This window comes from Centrocercus urophasianus, unplaced genomic scaffold, assembly GCF_019232065.1.
Source record: "Centrocercus urophasianus isolate 14NV4802_14NV808 unplaced genomic scaffold, USGS_Curo_1.0 seq_67, whole genome shotgun sequence".
Taxonomy (NCBI): domain Eukaryota; kingdom Metazoa; phylum Chordata; class Aves; order Galliformes; family Phasianidae; genus Centrocercus; species Centrocercus urophasianus.
In genome coordinates, this window is record NW_024885277.1 from 25,003 (window position 1) to 47,263 (window position 22,261).

Genomic DNA, 22,261 nt, shown 5'->3' on the forward strand with positions numbered 1-22,261 from the left:
GGGGGGGGGGGGTGCAGGCTCTGAAATGGGGGTGCAGAGAGGAGGCAGATGTAAGGCCGAAGGGCGGAGGTAGGGGGGCACGGGGGGATGCACAAGGTGGATGCAAAGAGAGGTGAAAGGCGCCTGCCTGGGAGGGGCACAGAGGGCGTATGGGGGGGAGGTGTCTCTGGCTGGTGGCACCTCCCTGCCCCCCCCCCCCCACCCCCCCCCCCGTCCCCTCCACACCTGGACGCATCCCCTTTGTGTGGCCACAGCCCATTGGAGCGGGGACAAAAGCCCCACAACACGCAGTCCCGGGAGGGGTTGGGTGCAGCAGGGAGCAGCAGGGAGGTCCCCCCACCTTCCCCCCCGTTTTAGCATCATCTTATCTGGGCTGTCCCCAGGGAGCACCTCCTGGCCCCGTTGCACCCATCTATTGAGCATTCATGGGACCCAGCACCCCATGGGACCTGGCACCTCCCATGGGACTCCATACAACACATCAAACCCAATTGACCCCATAGAATCCCATTCATTCGACCCTGCACCCCAGGGAAGCCTGCACCCCTCACTGGACAGCATGCCTCCATTGCATCCTGCACCCTCTGTGGGATCCTGCACCCCATAGGACCTCCTACATCCCTCACAGGACCCTATGGATCCCTCTCTGGACACCAAGCACCCCTCATGGGACCCTATGCACCCTCCATGGGACTCCATGAACCCCCAGTGAGACCCCAGATGTCCATTGGACCCTGCTACCTTTGTAGGATCCTGCACCTCCTCTGACCCTCTGCACCCTCCATGGGACCACATGCATCCATTGGTCCCCATGTCCCTCATGGGACTCCACAAACCCCATGGGATCTTGCACCCCCTGACACCCTGGACCCCACATGGGATTACATGCACCCATGGGATCCTGCAGCCTCTATGGGAACCCATGCACCCAAGGGACCCCACAGCAGCCTGGGGTCCCCCCTCATATCTGGAGCAGCTGCCTTCAGTGCCAGATGTGGGTATGGGAATGAATTCACCTTCCCTGAAATGGGGGGAGATAAAGATGTAGGGATGGGGATGGAGCAGGGACTGCTCTCAGAGCCCCTCTGCCTCCTTCCCAGATTGGCTCCATGCAGGCAGCTGTCCTCATCCCATAAGAACCCCAAGATCAGACTTATTAATTCCATTTGGGTGCAATTAATCCCCTCCCATTGGCTCAGGGACCCTCACAGACCCCGTGCTCCCATCTCTGCAGCTCTGCTTGTGTGGGGTGGGACAGTGGGGATGGGGCTCACAAAGTGCTTTCTTAACTGGAAAAGCTGCAATGAGGCAGGGAAACTGAGGCAGGGAAACTGAGGCAGGGCACCCATAAATCCCTACTGCAACATGAAAATAAAAGAGAAGTTTTTGCTCAGCAAACAGCAACGTGGAATATCTGCTGCTGCTCCAGAGCTACAAACAAACCCTCAAAACTCAGAGTCCCCTTTCCCATATTGTGACAATTGGGTGTTTTCTATGAAACCATGAGATCTTCCCATTTCCCCAGAGAAATAAACACTGAGGGTCAGTGCCTTAAGGGACAGAGTGTTTTCTCAGGGCCGTTTACTCTGCTGGCACCATTACACGATGCTTCAAACAGGGATGGGCTGCTCAGACCCCAGTCAGACTGTGGGTTTGGCATAAGGAGGTTTCCCCCATTTTCTGTAGTTGCACCGAATGCTTGAATAATACAAAAGCAGCAGGATTGGAGCTTGGATCCCCATGGGATTTGTGTTGGGCAGAGCTCGGTGTCGGCTTCCCTCGCCGTGTTGTCTTACAGCTGCCTCACCTTTCAGGGCCAGCACTTCACCTCCGTCCTGAGCGGATAGCAGGAGGGAAATGTGCAGCACAGAGGGATGAGCTCAGAGCGGGACGTAAGGCAGGGCAGTGGAGAGCTGGGGAAGAGAGGAGGTGGTCACCCGGAGGGATCCCATGTTCTTGTGTCCCACGAGGGTTGTGGGCAGTGGTTTCACCAATGTGGGGTGCAAAGCTGCAGGGGATGGAAATGAGAAACCTTTGCACGGGGCTCTGCTTTGCTGCATCCTCAACCTGGGAGGAGGTTCTGCTGGTTAGAAATAGGTTGCCTTGCTTTGAAAATTTGGAAGAAGCTTTTTTAATCCTTCACCAACTTCAGTCCCGTGTTAGGGCTCAGTTTGACTAATAAGGGGCTAATGGAAGTCGTGCCAAAGTGAGACCTTCCTGCAGTTTGCACAGGAAATTGCCACAAAACCCAGTGCCATCCCATAATATTGGTTTTCCCGACAGTTCGCACGTCAGCAGCTCAGATTTTAAATGCCCAAACGACCTTCAGCCACTCCATTTTTCAGCCCCGTTAACAGATGGGCTCCAGCCTGGAGCACTTTGGGCACCGCTGCCCTTGGCTCAACCAAATCCCTCATCCCGATGGAACTCCAGCAGTATTTTGGCCATGACCTCAGTTCCTGTGGGATGTGGGGATCGGGATTTTGGAGCAGCCCCAGGGCTTGGAGGGCACTGGCTGGTGGAAGGGTTGGTGGGGACTTCGTGTTGGTGGGGACATTGTGTTGGTGATGGGAGCATCATGTTGGTGGGAGCATCATTTTGGTGGGGCCATCGTACTGGTGGGGGCATCATGTTCATGGCAGCATCATTTTGATGGGACCGTCATGCTGGTGGTGACGTGGTGTTGGTGGGACCACCATTTTTGTGGGGACATAGTTGGTGAGACCATTGTATTGATGGGATCATCACGTTGATGGGGCCATCACGTTCATGAGACCTTCATTTTGATGGGACCATCACATTGGTGGGGACACCATGTTGGTGAGCATCTCCCAGTTTTGGAGTGCGTGTCTTTATTTAACCTCATTGGCCGTGCCCCATGAATTCTGGTTCCAGAAAACCCACCCGTGTTTGTTGGGACTGGGGGTGTCACTGGGTTCCTCCTGGTGGGGGCAGCTCTGCTGGGGGGAGGGGGTGCAGGATCCACTCGGATGTCCCGGAGGAGCCTGGCTAAATGCAGGACCCAGAGGCTCCACCTGCCCTCAAAGGTGATGTCCAACGTGGAGCTGGGCCAGAGAGCAGCTGCAAGATAACTCTTGTGGAGAAGCTGCAGGTAGCATGGCCAGAGCTCCCTGCACAGCACCCAGAGGTGGTGCTCTGGGGAAATGGTTTGTGGTGGGCAGGGTGGAGCTGATTGGTGATACCCACTGAACACACCCAAGCTTGCAAGTTGGCAGTGATTTTGTTCTATGCTTTCATCCCGTGCTTTTTCTGAGGTTGTTTTGTACAAATCTGGGCTGGGGGAGCTGAATTTGCTGCTAAAATGGGCTGAAGGTGAGCAAATAAGGGAGCCATGAGCGCTGCTTTGGCCATGGGAGCATCAGGTCAACCCCAAGAGCAGCCCTGCTGTCCAACACATCAGTCTGGAGAGCAGCGGTGTGGAGAGACCCCCATTCCCCTTCCCAACACATAACCACAGATCGGGGGGTGAGCATCCTCCTGAGCACCTCTGCAGCATCAATTTCAGCTGCAAATCTCCAACAGAAAGTGCACCATTATCGTCTGTTGGAACAGCCCACAATCTTCTGGTGGCTGCGATGTCAGGTACGGTGAATGGGAATTCACAGCTTCCAGCCCTTTGTCATCCCCCTTCACAGAGGAATAATTTGGAAACCAGTGGAAACACAACGGTGCTCATTTGGAGGTCGCAGTTTCTCTTTGTGTTGGTGAAAGCGCTGCGGACGTTGTGGGTGAATTCCTGTCCCTGAGTGGATGCGAATGGAGGAATAGATTTTCGGCTTGTGATGCACAAATGCTCTCCTGATGCAGCAATGGTATCTCAGCCCAGGAATGCATCGGCTCTTTTGCAAGGGGAAAAATCACGTTTTCCATGGAAGGCAATCAGGGCTGACCGTGCTCCCACCGTGCTGGAGATGGAGCTGCCCTTGTAGGTCTCTGCTTTTGGAGTTGGTGGCGGCCGTGTCCTGTGGCCAAGTGCCACCTAGCGAGCCCTGCAGGGATCTCCATCCCGCACAGCTGCACTGCATCTTCAGGAATGGAAAAGCGCATTCCACCCCCCCCCCCCCCCCCCCCCGCCCCCCCGGCTTGAAATCTATTTATTTCATAGAATCAGAAAATGGTTTGGGTTGAAGGGACCTCAAGGATCATCCAGCTCCAACCCCCCTGACGCAGGCAGGGCTGCCAACCTCCACATTTGATACTAAACCAGGCTGCTCAGGGCTCCATCCAACCTGGCCTTGAACACCTCCAGGGATGGACGGGGCATCCACAGCCTCTGTTTGTTCAAGAAAGCTGCAAAAGCAAAGAAGTACGGGTTTTGTCTTTGAGGGCATCTAACACACGCTACCCTCCCCTCCTGCAATAAATACTGGCAGCCTCAATTTCTACAAAAACACAAGAATAAAATGTAATCCTGCTCCTTGCCCAGCAGGGACCCGATGAAGAGGCAGTGGTTGACCAAGGAGGAACAAGCAACGTTGTCAATATCCACTATGAGAAGGAAGAGCTGGAAGGTGAGAGGTTGGACTGGATGATCTTTTCCCACCTTGATGATTCCGTTAGGCAATAGCAGAACCTGCTGTGCCTGTTAACCAAGAAACACGCTCCCTTACAATTTTCATTTTATTATTTTATTTAATGGAGGAGGGCAGGGTGAATCCCAGAACAGTAGAGCTGGAGAGAACCTTTGGGTTCCTCCTGCTCAGACAGAACTCTATGGGCTCCATGCCCTTGTCCTGGCTCTGGGCAGCACCAAGCAGATCCCAGCCCCATCCTTCTGGGTTCCTCCTTTAGATGTTGATCTGCACTGCTCAGGACCCCACTTCCCTTTTGTCCCCCAGGTGAGCAGCCCCTCTCAGCCTGTCCCCACCAGGAGGGACTCCAGGCCCCCAGTAGCTCTGCACCCTCCACGTTGCTCATTCCAGCAGTTCCCTGTCTGCCGTGAACTGGGAGCCCAGTGCTCCAAATGGCTTCTCCCCAGTGCAGAGCACAGCGGGAAGCACCTCCCTGCCCTGCTGGCTGTGCTCTGTGCAGTGCCCCACAGGGAACCTTTGGCCAACAAGGCACACTGCTGGCTCACGGTCACTCTGTTGATCGACCCTTGGTCAACTCTTGGTCAACCTGTTGGCCACCATTGACCGTCTTGGGCATGCTGCTGGCTCATGGTCACCTTGTTGGCCACCGGGACCCCCAGGTCCTTCTCTGCAGAGCTCTCTTCCAGCAGCTCAGCCCCCAACCTGCCCTTATTCCTCCCCAGGTTGAGAATGATTTTCCCTCAGTGAACCCATGCTGACTGCCTCTGATAACCTCCTTTTCTTCCATTATCACAGCTCCCTTTCTCAATGAGGCTGCTCCTGACTGGATGAGAATTGCAGACAGGGCTTCAATTCTTTGTTTTCCTCTTGTTCTTTAGCTCAGTATCAGGAGGGTGACCTGATCATTTCACCACCTTGTCTTTATTTTAAGGATAATCCCATTTTGTAATGAACAACTCTGAGCTTTGTCCAGGCAAAGCTTGAGTTGAAGAAGAGATTCAACCCTCTGGTGTTACTTTTAAAGAACCGGGAGCCATGGCTTTTTGTTGTTGTGTTGTAGCAAAACTCAAGTAAAAATAAGCCCACTGTGTCACGGTGCTGCTCTCCCACAGGACACCGGACCCTGTATGTGGGTGTGCAGATGCCCCTGGTGAGGCAGAGCCATCGGCACCACCGGCCCCGCAGCCAGAAGCATCGGAAGCGCGAACGGGCGAAGGAGGCAGCCCCCGAAGAGCAGGGCTATCACTGTGAGTCCTGGGGATGAGGAGCCTTAAGGCTGGGGGGTCTGGCTCTGTGGGGCGGCCTCGAGGGCTATAGCTGCTATTTGGGGTCAAAACTGCATTACTGAGCAAGGGTCTCTATTTGCAGAGCTGGAGTTGGGGAGCTGTGGGAGTTAGGGATGTTACTGGGCATGGAGGGGATGGGTTGATGGTTGGATTCGGTGATGCTGGAGGTCTTCTCCAACCGTCATGATTCTGTGATTCCTGTATTGATTGAGCGTGGTGGGGGGTGGTTGGATTTGGTGATCTTATAGATGCCTTTTCCAACCTTTATGATTCTATGATTCTCGTGCTGATTTGATGCCCGGCCAGCTGCTGTTTTGGGGGAAAATTGCATTATTGAGAGCAAGAGCCTCTGTTTGCAAACTCTTCTTGGGATATTTTTTTTTCCAGACAATTAAACACATAGGCTCATCTTAGGGAGTCTGTCTTCATGTGGGAAAGTCACATTTATTGGAGGATGTAGAATAGATTGGAGGAGACTGGGAGGGATTGGAGGGGGGAAAAATTTATTTTCCAAAGGAGTGGTGATGCAGTGGCACAGGCTGGTGGCCCAGGGAAGCAGATTCACCATCCCCAGAGGTGTTCAAGAACCATGGAGGTGTGACACCTGGAGACGCGGTCAGTGGGCATGGTGGGACGGGTTGGGGTCAGACTGGGTGATCTCAGAGTTCTCTTTCAACTTTAATGGTTCTGTGATTCTATGATTCTGTTCATAGGGATTCTGTTCGTATGATTCTATGATTCTGTTCATTCTGTTAGGGATGTGGTTAGGGGGCACGGTGGGGATGGACTGATGGTTGCACTTGGTGATCTTATGGTTGACCTGGCCCCACCATGGGGCGTTTGGCTCTGTGCTTCTCCCATAGACACGCCATCCCAGCGGGTGCAGTTCATCCTCAGCACCGAGGAGGACGAGCAGCACGTCCCTCATGATCTGTTCACCGAACTGGATGAGATCCGCGTGAAAGAAGGCGAGGGCACAGAGTGGAAGGAGACAGCGAGGTAAATGGCAGCTCCTCCTGCATCAGGGCTGTCCGCAGTGCCGTGGGGCTGACCCCGAGCGGTGCCTGCAGGTGGCTGAAATTCGAGGAGGACGTGGAAGACGGCGGCGAGCGCTGGAGCAAACCCTACGTGGCCACACTCTCCTTGCACAGCCTCTTTGAGCTGAGGAACTGCATCATCAAAGGCACAGTGCTGCTGGATATGTGTGCCAACAGCACCGAGGAGATCGCAGGTACCGCTCGGTGTCGGGGTGGGACCATGCACTGCAAACCTTACCCCCAGGCATCCCATCCTTCAGAAATCCAGTTGCAGTTTTGTGTCTCAAAGGTTTGTTGGGCTTTGCTTTGGCCTGGCGGAAGGCTGAGCGTTTTCTTGCAACGTGGGACCCTTCTGAGAGCCATTTCTGGGTCTGGAGAAACAACTTGGAGAATGTTTTCCATCCAAAGCAGGCGTTTGCGATCAGGGCTCAGCAGTCTGCTCATGGAAGCATGGAGCTTTGCATAGAGCTGAACCTCTTAGAAATGAACACAGTCTGCATAAGGGCTGAGCCTCGTTAAATAAATTAGTTATTACCAGCTATTTCCTCATGTTCTTTTTTTTCCCTTTTGCCTTAACACTGAGGACTTGGGAGCTTTGAAGGCAGAGTTTATCTGGAAGATGACCAGGCAGTGTGTTTCGGGGTGAGGGGAGGAGGAAGATAATGGGAGTTAATTGGAAAAGCAGCTTTGGAGAAATGATGGTTGACTGGTGGTCCCCATTCAGCCCTTTCAGGAGGCAGGGGAGTCACAGCCATTCTCAGCACATTTCTCAGCAAATTGCAGTCATTTGGTGGAGGGAACTCAGGGAAGGTCTGTGCTTTGGGTTGCTTTTAATTTGGTTGGATACGTGGAGCAACGCTGAAAGACCAGACCAGGCGAGGAAATTGCATGATTTAGAAGGAGAAATAATTACCACAGTTGAGCAATGAATAAGCACTTTGATGCTGTTTTTTAGCAAAAGAAAATTCTTGCTTTTGTTGCAAAAGCTCAGTTGCATTAAAAATACCTCATGGAGTAAAGCTGTGCCCGTGCTGAGCTGTGCTGCATCCCTCTTGGGTTCTGCAGGGGTTCTCCTCTCACATCCCTTTCCCACCCTCAGATATGATCCTGGACCAGCAGAACCACTCCAGTGAGTTTGATGAGAGCATGCGGGAGAAGGTCCGTGAGGTCCTTCTCAAAAAGCACCACCACCAGAACGAGAAGAAGAGAAACAACCTCCTCCCCATCGTCCTCTCCTTCGCTGACAAGCCAGGTGAAGGGTCCTATAGGGCCAGGCACTGGGTGAAGGTTCCTGTAGGGTTTGGCACCAGGTGAAGGCTCTTGTGGGATCTGGCCCCATTGGACTTGCCCTGCACGAGGATTTATGTCCCAGTTGCTCCTTGTCTGTCTTTCTGAGTCTTTCTTTCTCCTCCTAGCCCAAACGCTCATCCCCCATCCTCCTCCCACCACTATAGAAGCTAAAAATGGGGTAAACCATGACACCAGCCCCATGGATTTAAGTAAGGTGAGATCCTGTAGCTTTCTTAGGGCTGGTTTTGCTCTTGCAAATGCGTCTACAGCAGAGTGCTGTGGGCTTCCACTTTGGGGTAAGAGCCTGAAAAGCCCTTCGTTTGATGTGCACAGGCAGAGCTGCACTTCATGAAGAAAATTCCCACTGGGGCTGAAGCAGCAAACGTGCTGGTGGGAGAGCTGGATTTCCTTCAGCAGCCCATCATGGCCTTCGCCCGCCTCACCCCGGCTGTCCTCCTCTCGGGCATGACAGAAGTCCCCATCCCAACCAGGTCAGAAGGAGAAGCACAAGGTTCTTCTTTAAAAATAACAACAAAAACCAACATCTAAATTCATCCTGAGAGAATGAGGCCAGCAGGAGCGAGTCTGCAAGCACATTCCCCCCATCTCTCATTCTCCACCTTCGTTTCTCCCTTCCCTGCTGTGGTTTCTAAGGGCACTGGTCGATGGCAGTGAACATCAACCCCAAAATTATAAAATGCACTGGCCAATTGTAATGAACATCAACCCAAAAGTTAAAAACTGCCCAACTTTAATGAAAGTCAGCTTGAATGGTCAGTTGGCAAAGGTGATGGGTTTTGAGGAGTTTAAAATCCATCACCTGTGTGCCCAGTCTCAGGCTGTGCTCTGGACTGGAAGCTGCTGGGATTTCTTTGGGTGCTCCCTAAGCAAGGACCTGTTCTTCTCTCTTGTTTTGTTTTCCTCACTCAGGTTTCTGTTTGTGTTGTTGGGACCAGAAGGAAAAGCCCATCAGTACCACGAGATCGGCAGGTCCATGGCCACGCTCATGACGGATGAGGTGTGATGAGATAATTCAGATCCCAGGGTTGTTTTTGGCTTTCTTCCTCTCTCCCCATCTCCACTGCAGTGAGGATTTCGGATCATCTCCACTGTAGCAAGGAAGCAGATCTGGAGACCTGAAAGCTCCCAAATTTTGCACCTAAAGCCAACACCGGGGGTCTGCATCGCCCCGTATGGAGGGCATGGTGGAGATGAGTTGACAATTAGACTGGATGACTGTAGTGCTCTTTTCTAATCTTAATTACTCTATGATTCTGTCCCAGAGCCCACATTCCCATCCTGGTTGCAATCCTGCACCTCATCCTGCTCTCCAGAATCCCCAACATGCGAAACCTCTTTAAGATGACTGAAGGATGGGAGGAAATGACCCCAAATCCCACGATGCACAAATTTTTCCTTTTGGGGAAACTTGGGGGAAAACTCTTCCGCGTTTATCTGGGAGTTTATTGCGCTGGTTAGGAAAACAGTGCTGCATTGTCCCCTCACCAGTTGTCCCCTACCTGCAGGTTTTTCATGACGTTGCCTACAAAGCCAAGAACCGGGCTGACCTGGTGGCTGGCATCGATGAGTTCCTGGATCAGGTCACAGTTCTGCCACCAGGAGAGTGGGACCCATCGATCCGCATCGAGCCCCCCAAAAACGTCCCTTCTCAGGTGGGTGCTGCTGTGGAGGGAGGTGTGAGGGGGTGGGTGGGAGACTTGGGAGTAAATCCATCTCTCTGTTTGTACAGAAAAAAAGGAAGGTGCCCGGAGCTCTGGATGACAATGCTTCTCACAGAAAGCCTGAAAAACATAGCGGCCCTGAACTGGAGCGGACGGGAAGGTGGGAGGTTCAATATTCTTATTTAGAAAAAAAAGGGGAGATTTGGGGTGGAAATACTTTAGCCAGAGGGCAGTGAAACTACTTCTGCCGATAGAAGTGTGGGTGCCCCATCCCTGGAGATGCTCAAGGATATAGATGGGGCTCTGGACAGCTGATGGAGGAGTGGGACCAACCCAGGGCAGGTGGTGAAGCTGGAGGGGCTTTGAGAACCCTTACAACTCAACCATCCTATGGTTCTGTGATCTTGAAGGACCCTTCCAACCTAACCACCCTGTGGTTCTACGATCTCAAAGGACTCTTCCAACCCAACCATTCTCTGGTTCTGTGATCTTTGAGCTCCCTTCCAAACCAAGCCATATTGTGGTTTTATGGTTCTATGTGGTTCTACGATGGGGTCTCAGGGTAGCTCCTCTTCATTGTTGGAGGGTTTTTTTGGTGTGTGTAAAATGGGAGAGGGACGCTGCTTTTTAGCTATGGAAGCTGCTCTATGCCCATAGTTGCACAAAATTCTCCGTTCTGCCTGCCCTATCTATTTTCTTGTTCCTCCTCCAGACTCTTTGGAGGTTTGATCCTGGACGTGAAGCGGAAAGCACCGTGGTTCTGGAGTGACTTTCGGGATGCGCTGAGTCTGCAGTGCCTGGCATCCTTCCTCTTCCTCTACTGTGCCTGCATGTCCCCTGTCATCACCTTCGGGGGGCTGCTGGGGGAGGCGACCGATGGCCACATAGTGAGTGTGGGGTGATGGGGAGGAGTGTGGGGTGATGGGGAGGTGTGCATGGCCATGACACAATGGGACACGGCATGATGGGACTTGCTGGGTTGGCAGTTGGGCTTGATGACCTAAGTCTTTTCCAACCTAAATGACGCCATGTTTCTATTTACTCTTTCTATATCTCTATTTTCAATTGCAAATTTACTTTCTTTTTTATTTTTCCTACAATAATGCTTTTCTCACATTTTTTTTTCACTTTTTTTTCATCCACGAATGCTTTACCCACGTGATTTAATTGCTCTTCTCTTCCCCGGGCAGAGCGCCATGGAGTCGCTGCTGGGCGCATCCATGACTGGCGTTGTCTATTCCCTCTTTGCTGGCCAACCTCTCACCATCCTTGGCAGCACCGGCCCTGTCCTCGTGTTCGAGAAGATCCTCTACAAGTTTTGCAAGTAAGATTGGCTGCACGGAGCCTTCTGAAGGCTGAGATTTTTTTCTGTTATTTTTCTTAATGGTAGCTGTAAGATTGGAGATGATCAGAGCTGGCTACTGTGGCATGCGCCGAGTGCATTGCATGTTCCTACCTCCAGGATGCAAGGGTTTGTGCAGAGTTTGTGGGGTTGAGGCAAAACAGGATGAGGAGAAATCACATGTATGGAGATGTCCAAGATGGGACGCATGAGTGAGAGGAGACAAATCACTGTTTTGAGAGCATGAAGGAAGATTTGCTTTGCTCTCAGCCACAGAAGCAAGCTTTTTTTTCCAAAGGCAGAAATACATTTCACCCAAACAGCCAAACAATTTTCCCTTCTGGTGAAATATTTTGAGATTTGATGATTTTGTTGAAGAAGCAGGAGCTTTTCATGCCAAATGCATACTTTCTGTGACAGCCATTGCCGTGATGGCTGTGATGACAGTGATTAGCCACCCTTGCTGCAATTAATCACCCACACCATTCAGGCAGCTGGTGCTGGATGCCCAACCAGAGGGTTTTGATGTTGGCATAAGGTGATGGGCGAATACAATGTGCTCCCCTACAAAGACCTGACCTCAGTTAGCCTCTGAGATACTGACACCGCATCACTGTTAAATAATGCTAATTACCTCATTGGCCTCTCCACCCATGGGCCCTGCAGCCCCGTGGCTGTCTGTGGTACAGGCAAACCACATTCCTTGGCACGTTCCTACATCTCTCTGGGTTTTCCCTGAGGGAAAACCCATTCGCTTTCCCTCCCATCTCAGGGACTACGCGCTCTCCTACCTGTCCCTGCGGACGTGCATCGGGCTGTGGACTGCCTTCCTCTGCATGGTGCTGGTGGCCACGGATGCCAGCTGCCTGGTGTGCTACATCACCCGCTTCACCGAGGAAGCCTTCGCCGCCCTCATTTGCATCATCTTCATCTACGAGGCTCTGGAGAAGCTCATCTGCCTGGGAGAGACCTACCCGGTGCACATGCACAGCCAGCTTGACTTCCTCACCCTCTACTAGTGGGTTTTTTTCCCCTAAAACACCCCACTGGCAGCACCTTAGGGCTGCGCCAACGTTGCTCCTCCTTCCCTTCCCCTTGGTTCTCTCCTCCCAGCTGTAAGTGTGCAGCTCCCACCCATCCCACCAATGAAACGCTGCACTTTTGGCAGAGCAATGAGGTCAACCCTGCAGCCATCGCCTGGGAAAACCTCACCGTATCTGTAAGTGCCCGTTGGTGTCAAGGCGGTGCCAAAGCCCTTCGGGTGATGCTGTGCTTCAAACTGACGTGAAAAATCACTGCTGTGGTGCGGTGTGTGTGGTGCCCACCTGCGGTCTTGGGAAGGAGTGCACCATATTCTTAGCTCTAGTGGTGATGCCTGTCACCCCCAGGCATGCTGCAGGGCAGTATTTCTGGCTGGGAGTGAGGTTGGTGGTGGTGTGAGCACTGGAGGGTTGGAGGTTCATGCCTGAAGGTGGTAATTGGTTCTTTAATTAGTCCTCAGCAACTCCAGGGCTAGTTCTTATTCAGCGCTGTCTGCACCTACATGCATAAGGCTTAGTGTCCGAGCGTGCACATATCTGCATATCTGAGCGTGCACACATCTGCCTGTCTGATGTGTCCCAGGGATGAGCCCTGGGAGATGGTGCTTTGTCTCTCCTTTCCTACCATGGTGATCACCTCCCTCCTTCCCTTTTTTCCCTTTACTCTGCCCCCAAGAATCCCCTCTGGGCGTCTCATCCCCCTGTGGTGCCTTCAGCCATGGCTGCATGCAGTCCAAATGGAGAACGTGCCATGACTCTGTGCCCCATCACAGCCCATTTCTCCCTCTCCCCTTTGTTGATGTGTCACTCGTTAAGCTCCCGCTGCTCCTCAGATATAAATCTCCCCTGCCAGCAGCAGGCACAAGGTCACGGATCTCGGACCAGGCCCCCAACCCTGCCCCAGTTACCCAACATTTCCTTTGAGCACATGTACCTCTTTTGTGTCCTCATGCTCTGTTTCTCCAGGAATGTCGACATTTGCATGGAGAATTTCATGGACCTGCCTGTGGACACGATGGCCCCTACACACCCAATGTCCTCTTCTGGTCCTGCATCCTCTTCTTCTCCACCTTTGTCCTCTCGAGTTCACTGAAGATGTTTAAAACCAGCCGCTACTTCCCAACGAGAGTAGGTAGAAGGTGGGGGCCAGCAGAAGGCCCCACACTCATTGCCTCAAATATTGGAGCATTTGCCACCACTGGGTCAAGAACTGCTGATGGAAGAGCCATGAAGGCCATGATCTCTGTTGGCTTGGATGGGATCTCCATTGGTTTGGATGGGATCCCCATCAGCTGTTTCCTTACCATTTCTGTGAGCTCAGTGATCTCTGCATTTCCTACCTGCCTGAAGGCCTGTCCCAGTGCAATGTAAAATGATGACATGATCCTATGAAAATCAGATCCTCCAAAGTTATTTTTTTTCCCCTCACCATTGTGTACTCTAGAGGAAGGTTGGTTCATATGAGGAGCTGCCATAGAAGAAGAGATATTTCTTCTCTATAGGGAACAAATGTACCTCAGTGCCTTATTCCCATTTCAGCAGTGAGAGTGGCTGTAGTGACAAATGTTTATTTCCAAATATTTAATAATGATTTAAATAAAAAGAATTAAACATCCCTTTCCCCTTAATTAAGCTATTTTCTTTTCTATCTGACACCAGATCTCACAGGGACAAACACAGCAGCAGCTTCTAACCAAGGGATTCAGCTCACGTCCTCAGAGTGGTGGGGTTTTGTTAATCAGCCTTCATGTTGTTTGCATCCCAAAGCTTTTTCATCTCGTGCTGCTCCTGTGTTTGCCATGACCCTTTCTTTCAGCATCAATTTCTTGCCCCCATAGGTCCGATCTACGATAAGTGACTTTGCTGTTTTCCTCACCATCGTCGTCATGGTGGTCATTGACTTCCTCATTGGGATCCCATCACCAAAGCTCCACGTCCCCCATATGTTCAAGGTAATGGGGAGCTTTGGCACAGGGTTGGCTTCACCCCGTGACTGTGCTGCTGGGGACATCAACCTGGTGATAATGGGGCTGGACAGGGCAGAGCCTGAGGGAAGTGCTGGTGGTGTGACTTTCTTCCACCTTCCAATGCATCACTTCTCTCTGGAAATGAGAAAACAACCCTAAAACTTGATATGGACAGGAGAAATATCTATGGGTGCTTGCAAAGAGTGCTGCTGAAACCCTTAGCAGAGAGTGATGCAAAGCACTGAGAATGCTTCAAAGTGGAGATGGAGGGGAAATCCAAGCTGGCGGGTGACACTAATGCTGGTGCTTTGTCCCAGCCCACCAGGGATGACCGTGGGTGGCTCATGAACCCCATAGGACCCAACCCATGGTGGACAGTGTTGGCTGCACTCATCCCAGCTCTGCTCTGCACCATCCTGATATTCATGGACCAGCAGATCACCGCTGTCATTGTGAACAGGAAGGAGCACAGGCTGAAGGTAAGTGGTTGCGAGAGGAGAATCCAACCCCAACCCTAAAAATGCAAACACATTTGCCTGGGGCAAACAGCTCTGCTTGGCAGGATGCTCCTCTGCACTAATGATGTCACAGGGAGCAAACAAGAAGGCAGTTTGTACAGGAAACCTTTCAGAGGCAGCAAATTAACCTTGTAACAATAAGGAGGAGTGTTTTTGTTTTAAAATTTAGAGGAATGAATCGTTTTAACACAGTGCCAGGAACCTGCCAGTCACGTCTCACTTGTGAGTGGTGGGAGTGTGCTGCAAGGATGGGAAAAAAATCAATGTTTTTTGAAGAGTTAGGAGCTGTACTGAAAAAAAACCCACCCTAGAGTCTGCTTTGTCTGAACTCTGGACAGATTTTCACAGGGAGAACTTGTGCAAATCTGAGCGTATCTGTAGTTGTTTCCAATTATTTTAGATTTGCAAAGAGTTGACTCGAGCTCGAGCAAGCTGCGAGTTTGGCTCATTGCTCTTCTGCTGTGGGATGCTCTGTTTCTCGTTCTGCAGAAAGGATGTGGGTACCACCTGGACCTCTTCATGGTGGCTGTGATGCTCGGGGTGTGCTCAGTGATGGGGCTGCCCTGGTTTGTGGCCGCGACCGTCCTCTCCATTACCCACGTGAACAGCCTCAAACTGGAGTCAGACTGCTCCGCTCCTGGAGAACAACCCAGATTTTTGGGGATACGAGAGCAGAGGGTCACGGGACTGATGATCTTTGTGCTCATGGGCTGCTCCGTCTTCTTGACTGCTGTGTTAAAGGTAGGAGGAAAATGCAAAGCACCCAACAGCCTGGAGGATTTTTTGGAGATGGCACGAAAGTAGTCTCTAGTCCCCTCTCCAGGTCCGAGGGGCACAGGAGGTGATCCCAGACCTTGAAGTGTGACCCATAATAGCAACTGGCCCCACTTGCACTTCCCAACCCTTCAGTTGGGCATACTTGAGAGCACCAAGCCACATCATTTTTTGATTGTCTTTTGGACCTGCCTGTGTTTATGGGCTACAGCCTCATGCATTCAGACCACTACATCCACTCTCTTTCCATCAGGCAGTAAGAGGACAGGTTGCACTGTGCTCAGAGCTGCCGTTCCTGGTGGCTAAATGTGCTGCAATCTTCTCGTGCACATTCCTCCCACAAAGTCATTTAATCTCCAGGCTGAAGGCAGGCACGCCACCTCTGCATGTTGCCACAGGAACATGCAGAGCTGTTTTCCTGCCATCACAGAGCGCAGCATATGGTAGCATGGGTGAAATCACCTATTTTCCTGCAATCTTTCTGGAAAATTGGATTGTTCTGATGAAAAAGTCGCTCAGAAGTTCTGCCTAAAGCAGAGCGCTTCTCACATGCATGCACAAAATGTTCAGTGGATAAAATTCAACGCATCTCCAGCCCTGTGGGAACTGGAAGGCTTTGGGCAACTTTATGCAGAATGAAAGGATAAGATTGAAAATGCAATGGCTTTACTTAAAATAGCATTCCCTTTGCAGTTTATACCAATGCCTGTGCTGTACGGTGTCTTTCTCTACATGGGTGTATCGTCGCTCAGAGGAATCCAGGTATGGACTGTTGCACCACGCAGATGTTTGCTCCCTGATATTTTGTCTTACTGAGAGAAGGGGAAAAAAAGGTCTTGCAGCCAGTAGTGGGAGAAAAGAGAAAAGCCTCTTCAAGTGCAAGAGATGAAAATAGAGAATCATATTGGAAGGAACCCATAAGGGTCATGGAGCCCAAATTGTTGCTTGGAGGTGGTAGAGGCAGAGGAAGGGGGTCTGCAGGGCTGAGAGGACTGGGTGGGTTTGGTGCTGTCTGTGTTATGGCCTCAGTGCTTTGTTACGTGAAGATGGGAGAATTTGATGCAAGTGGAAGGAAATGTCTCCCTCTCGTGGAAGTTGTTGCTGGAGGATTCACTAGGCAAAGGAAAGTTAATTATAGAATCACGTGGGATAATTGCAGTTTGGTGACGGCTCTGCGGGGTTATGTTCCCACAGGAAGAGATCAGCGCTTATTGTGAGAGCCCTAATAAATTCCTACAGGTCTCAGTAAGGCCAGCAACTCCCTGCAGTCCCACGGTGGCATCTCCTCATTGTTTTGCAGTTCTTTGACCGCCTGAAGCTGTTTGGAATGCCGGCCAAGCACCAGCCTGACTTCATCTACCTGCGGCACGTGCCGTTGCGCAAAGTGCACCTCTTCACCCTGGTGCAGCTCACCTGCCTCGTGCTGCTCTGGGTCATCAAGGCGTCCCGTGCGGCCATCGTCTTCCCCATGATGGTTGGTGGCTCTCAACAAGATGCTTGCAGCATTGAACGGGGTGTAGTCATGCCTCTGGTCTCACCATGGCTTCCCTTAAGGTCCCTTCCAACCCAACCATTCCATGGTTCTGTGACCTCTAAGGGCTTTTCCAGCCCAACCATCCTATGGTTCTACAATCTTGAAGGACCTTTCCAGCCCTACCATCCTATGTTTCTGTTTCTGAAGGTTTTGGCTCTCGTTTTTGTCCGGAAAGTCCTGGATTTTTGCTTCTCGAAGCGAGAGCTCAGCTGGCTGGATGACCTCATGCCAGAAAGCAAGAAGAAGAAGTTGGACGATGCCAAAAATGAAGCCAAAGAAGAAGAGGTAATGCTACTGGGTACCTGGGTGCTGTGAAATTTCTATCACAGCCAGTCATTAAACGGTGTGAGGAGTCTGGAACTAAGCAGAAGGAGATTCCAATGGCTTTTGGCAACCATTTTTTTACCCTAAATCATCACTTGAACAGACATACATTAAGCTTAACTGTTGAACAATCATACAACTTTAAAATGCCTTCTAAAATAAAATTGTTTTATTATTGTTGTTATTTTGATCATTATTATTATTGGAAAGATTTGCTCATCATGGGTCTTTAAACCCCCAAAATGTTTGGAGCGAAAGGTTTTCATCCTGCTCCATCAGTGCTACAGCTGCCGAGGACCAGGAGGGGCAGCATGCAATGGCTGTGTGGGGTTTTTGCTCAAAGACAGGAGGTTGATCTGCCCTTCTGCTGCAGGAGTCTCAGCAAATGATGGAAGCTGCTGCTGCAAACTCAGTCCAGCTGAGCCTGGGGAAGACAAGCTATGTGGGTGTCCCCAACCAGAACAGCAGGGACAGGTAAAGACCCATCACATGCCAGGTGTGGTGGGATGGGTTGGGGTTGGACTGGATGATCTTATAGGTCATTTCCAACCTCAGTGCTCTGTGATTCTATTCAGGGACTCGGTGAGTGGGCTTGGTGGGGATGGGTCAGCGGTTGGACTTGACGATTCACGAGGTCTTTTCAACTGTAAAAATTGGTTCTATGATTGCAGGACCGACCCTTCTGAGATCAACATCTCAGATGAAATGTCGAAGACAACTGTGTGGAAGGCTCTCACCATGAATGCAGAAAAACTCTGAATCCGAGGAGGAAAAAGGTAAAAGGTAATGGTAATGGTGAATGTGACCGTGCTGCTCTGCAAGCCACAGCGCCAAAGAGCTCATCCCCAGCAGCAGGCAGCAAGTACTGGGGAAATTGAGATTGGAGGATGGATGATTTTAGAGGCCTTTCCAACTTTAATGATTCTGTTTCCCTCTTTTTCTTTTTTCTCCCCTCAGTTGTCCTCTTTAGGGATCTTGGCTTTGAAGGAGAGGAGCGAGAACGTGACTCAGGGATGAGCCGGTGCAGCTGTGCTGGGTGGAGGAAGCAAACACGCACCCTCCCTGGTTCTCTCCTCCGAGTAGCAGGATTCCCATTAAAGCCATTTAAGACTTTTCCAGTTATCCTTGGTGTGCTTCAGGCATTCAGTATCTCTAGACCAGCAATCTGAGGTGCACCTCGCTGTCAGTGGGAGCTCGGTGTTGCTCAGCCTCCGTGTGTACGTGTGTGTGCGTGTGTTGTCGCGGTCTGTGGTGGTAGAGGGGCAGCTACCGCTTGGTCATTCAGTGCTATCTAGTTTTTTTTTTTAATATCTAATCTCCCCCCCCCCCCCCCCTCATTTCCCATTTTCTGTCCAAATATAAACTCTGAATGTACAAAAGAATTTTCTGTTATATTTGACGCATTCTACACTTCCTTCTTCGTCACTGCCAGATTTTGGGCTTGGTTCGGGGTCCCTGCTTGGATTCACTCTTCCCTTCTATCTCTTATCGGTGTGGGAGAGATATCCTTTGTGGTGGGAAGTGCAGAGAGAAAGAAGAAGCGTTTGTTCCAGTTTTGCCATCATTTTTTTGCTTTGACTCCAGAATCAGCAGGTGCCCATGGAAGGGCTTGGAATTGAGTGATCTTTAACAACTCAACGGATTGTTCTATGATCATTGATTGTTCAAAGATATTGGTTCTATGATCTTTGAGGTCCCTTCAACACAGTCTTCCTATGATTCTATAGCCTTTAAGATCATTTCCAACCCAACCATCTTATCATTCCATGATCTTTGAGGTCCCTTCCAAGCCAACCGTTCTGAGATTCTATGATTTTTCAGGACTCTTCCAACCCAAACCATTCTGTGGTGCTTTGATTCTAAAAAGCTGAAATGCCACCTTCTTGTCCCTGGCTGTGAGTTGGATATAAGGAAACTCCTAAAACCCACTGCTTTGAATAAACCACGTAGTCATGGGAGCAGCCAGCCACGTCCATTGCTTTCCTTGCTTTACATCCTCAAGAATACTCTGCTCATTTTCTTTGCCCCCCACCCCATGCAAAAAGCCTTTTCTCTTTCAAGGTAGCATGGAGCATCAGGAAAATGAATTATCTTCAATGTCCCTTCCAACCCAACCATTCGGTGATTCTATGGAAGCAGGAAGAGGTTTTTCCTTTTTGTTTTCCCTGCTGCCCTGCAGGAAGATGCTGTTGAGCAGGGATGGTACCCATGTGCTCCTCACATTTTGGGAGCCATTGGGCTGTGGTCTCACCCCTGAGACAGACTCCCTTGGGTGGCCACAGAGCCTGGGAGGAAAGGGAACACAGAAGGGACAGTTGTCCTGTCCCCATCCCCGTGTGAAGTGGCTCCAGGCACTTGGAGCTGCTGCCATCTCCTCATCCCATTTGCTGTCCCATCCATCAGTTCAACCTTTCCATGCCTCAGACAAACCCAGAACACTGATAAATGGATGGGGGAAAATAATCTTCTGTAAGGATGTCAGTGGTGCATCAGCAAACGGGGCAGAAAGTCACTGATTTGGATTTGCAAACCGTGCTTTGGTGGCTGGTGGTTGTCAGAGAAAGAGAAAGGGATTTACTTCTTGCAGGGGAAAATAAACTTGAGTTGGAGGAAGGAAGAGCTGCAAAGCCTGGGTTTGCTCATTGCATGAGAGCAGTGCAGCTCTGACCTTGCAATTATTCACCCTCTGTCTGCAGGACAGCTGCTTTCTGTCTATTAGCCTCTGATTATGAGCAGAAAGTCGGTCTCCACTCCTGTTCGCCCCAGAAGGGACTGGGGCCAGGGGATGGGATTGTTTTCTACATGCACTCAGCGTCCCACTGCTGGCATTGAAGGAGCAGAAAAGTCCCAGCCATGAAGGCAACTATTGTTGGTTCCTTATGTTAAAAGCAAACCAGGCTTCCTCAGAGTGCCCTGGCACAGGATGCACAAACATCCGGATCTGAAATGATTTTTTCCCCTGTTTGCAGGCCTAGTCTTCTCTCCTTCATTTTATTTTTAAGTTATTATTTAAAAGGAAGCAGAGTTCTAATTCTTAATGCCATTATTGCAATTGCAGCTGCAGTTCCTGGTGCTGCTGCTTCGTTTACTCACCACCAACCCATGGATTGCTCTGTATGAGCAGACTTGATTGGGGCTGGTGATCTTAGAGGTCTTTTCCAATTGTAAGGATTCCATGATTTGGGAAGGATTTGATATTTCCATGTAGGGGGCAGGAAGCATCCCAAAGGTAGCCCTGGAATCAGCGTGGGATTAAAATTACTTCCTTGCAACGTGCCGTGTTGGTTCGGTTGGCAGCAAACTCCATTCCCCCGATGCAGGATGGGTGCTGGGGTTCATCCTCATCTCTGGTGCCTTAAAGCAGCTCCTGGGGCCATGCACAAAGGCGGCTCTGTTACATGAGGAGGCTTTGGAAGCACTGGGGGTGCGAGGAGGAGGAGGAAAAGGAGGAGGAGGAGGAGAAGGAAGAAGGCTCACAACCAGCAGTGCAAAAAGCAAAGCTCCCCTCTCCCATAGGATAAAAAAAAGAAAAAAAAGAAAAAAAAAAAAGAATCCCAAATGAATCCTATGGAGAGCCCTAAGTGAAGAAGGGCGGGAGGAAAGTAAGAGGGTAATAAGCTTGGTGCTGGCACTTCTGTTTTGTCCCAGTATATTCTCCGTTCTGCCATCTGAATGTAGAAATAGAGGAATTATTTTTGTTCCGGAGATACTGAAATGAATTTATTTTTGTTGCAAGAGATGATCTAGTTTGGAAACGCGCAGTGTTGTAAATAAAACGGGGAGGAAAAGAAAACATCCGACCAAATCTGTGTTGTCTCCCAGTTCCGAATTTTAATTTATGTATTTTTTAAGAATTCGATTTATTTAGGGCTCATTCTGTGAAAACCAAATGCCATCACTCCGTGTCGCTGTCTCGTGGTTCCTGTCTCAAATTGTTGCTGCTATTGACATGTTCCACCATCCCAGCCCCATCTGCTGGTTTTTCTATGTCGTTCACTGACCACAATGGGAAAACCACCCAATAAAATCTGTTTGTGTCTCCGTGCTGCTCCAGTGTCTTTTGAAGGGCTGTGGTGCTGATGGAGAGGGTTGGAGGTGTTCCTGGAGATGTTTATGGATGTTTCAGACAGGTGGGGGAGTGAGCAGCACTGATCTGGGGGAAATCCATCCCCGTTGGGGCTTGTGAGCTGGTGGGAAAGATGTGACATTATTGGTTTTTTTTTGAGCAACATCACTTTGTGTCCTTGATCTGTAGCAAAACTCCACCCAGAGAGAGCAGTCCCTCTGTCGTGTGAGGTTTTCTTTTGGTACTGCTTTCAATACAAACAGGGCAGAATTAAACAAAATATGTTCTACTTGTCTTTCATACTCCTTTATTTAATCTTAGAGCCATAGGTCTGAGCAGATGGGATACTCACGGGGGTCAGGAGGAGGCACCCTGGTTACCATCTACCTAAAATTGAAAGAATTTGGAGAAAAAACAGGGCGCCTGAACCAGCCCCTGGTCAGAGACTGGTTCTCCCAAAGTCCCCAGGCAGCAGCATGCAGGATCCCCATGGGGTGCTGGGGTGGGTTGGAGCACCCAGAACCAGAATTAGGAAGGGCAGCACGGCAGGAACGGGGGGTAGAGAGGAAATAAATTGGGCAGAGATGCTGAGCTGCAGCGCTGATTTCAGCAGGGGATTGGGAAACACCATGCGGGCTCGTGCAGTGGTTCCATGGATCAATCCTTCTGCAGAGGGTCAGATTGCTGCTGGCCATGCAGGGGTCCCACAGCCATGGGTGCACACTGGAAAGCCTGGGACTGCTGTTTAATTGTACCTTTTAAAAAGGAAATAATAAGTCAATAAATGGAGAGAGAGAAAGAGAGAGAAAGAGAGGGAAAGAGAGAAAGAGAGAAAGCAAGCAAGCAAG

General features: G+C 50.6%; 1 protein-coding gene across 2 annotated transcripts in view; it reads left to right on the plus strand.

The window, feature by feature from the left end:
- Positions 1 to 19,062, plus strand: part of LOC122170349 (electroneutral sodium bicarbonate exchanger 1-like) — a 19,495-nt gene extending 433 nt beyond the window's left edge. The window contains exons 2-25 of one of the 2 annotated variants that reach the window (XM_042837108.1): positions 4,451 to 4,532; positions 5,666 to 5,800; positions 6,703 to 6,838; positions 6,910 to 7,070; positions 7,976 to 8,128; positions 8,292 to 8,380; positions 8,500 to 8,657; positions 9,097 to 9,184; positions 9,693 to 9,839; positions 9,917 to 10,008; positions 10,561 to 10,735; positions 11,039 to 11,172; positions 11,963 to 12,208; positions 12,304 to 12,409; positions 13,197 to 13,358; positions 14,069 to 14,182; positions 14,515 to 14,676; positions 15,205 to 15,456; positions 16,183 to 16,251; positions 16,790 to 16,963; positions 17,171 to 17,308; positions 17,721 to 17,821; positions 18,019 to 18,130; positions 18,305 to 19,062. In XM_042837108.1, coding sequence (XP_042693042.1) covers positions 4,451 to 4,532; positions 5,666 to 5,800; positions 6,703 to 6,838; positions 6,910 to 7,070; positions 7,976 to 8,128; positions 8,292 to 8,380; positions 8,500 to 8,657; positions 9,097 to 9,184; positions 9,693 to 9,839; positions 9,917 to 10,008; positions 10,561 to 10,735; positions 11,039 to 11,172; positions 11,963 to 12,208; positions 12,304 to 12,409; positions 13,197 to 13,358; positions 14,069 to 14,182; positions 14,515 to 14,676; positions 15,205 to 15,456; positions 16,183 to 16,251; positions 16,790 to 16,963; positions 17,171 to 17,308; positions 17,721 to 17,821; positions 18,019 to 18,106 — 3,162 coding nt within the window. In that variant the 3' untranslated portion in view covers positions 18,107 to 18,130; positions 18,305 to 19,062. The remainder of the gene's footprint in view (positions 1 to 4,450; positions 4,533 to 5,665; positions 5,801 to 6,702; positions 6,839 to 6,909; positions 7,071 to 7,975; positions 8,129 to 8,291; positions 8,381 to 8,499; positions 8,658 to 9,096; positions 9,185 to 9,692; positions 9,840 to 9,916; positions 10,009 to 10,560; positions 10,736 to 11,038; positions 11,173 to 11,962; positions 12,209 to 12,303; positions 12,410 to 13,196; positions 13,359 to 14,068; positions 14,183 to 14,514; positions 14,677 to 15,204; positions 15,457 to 16,182; positions 16,252 to 16,789; positions 16,964 to 17,170; positions 17,309 to 17,720; positions 17,822 to 18,018; positions 18,131 to 18,304) is intronic. The other variant, XM_042837109.1, reaches the window with a different exon arrangement.
- Positions 19,063 to 22,261: the final 3,199 nt, after the last annotated feature.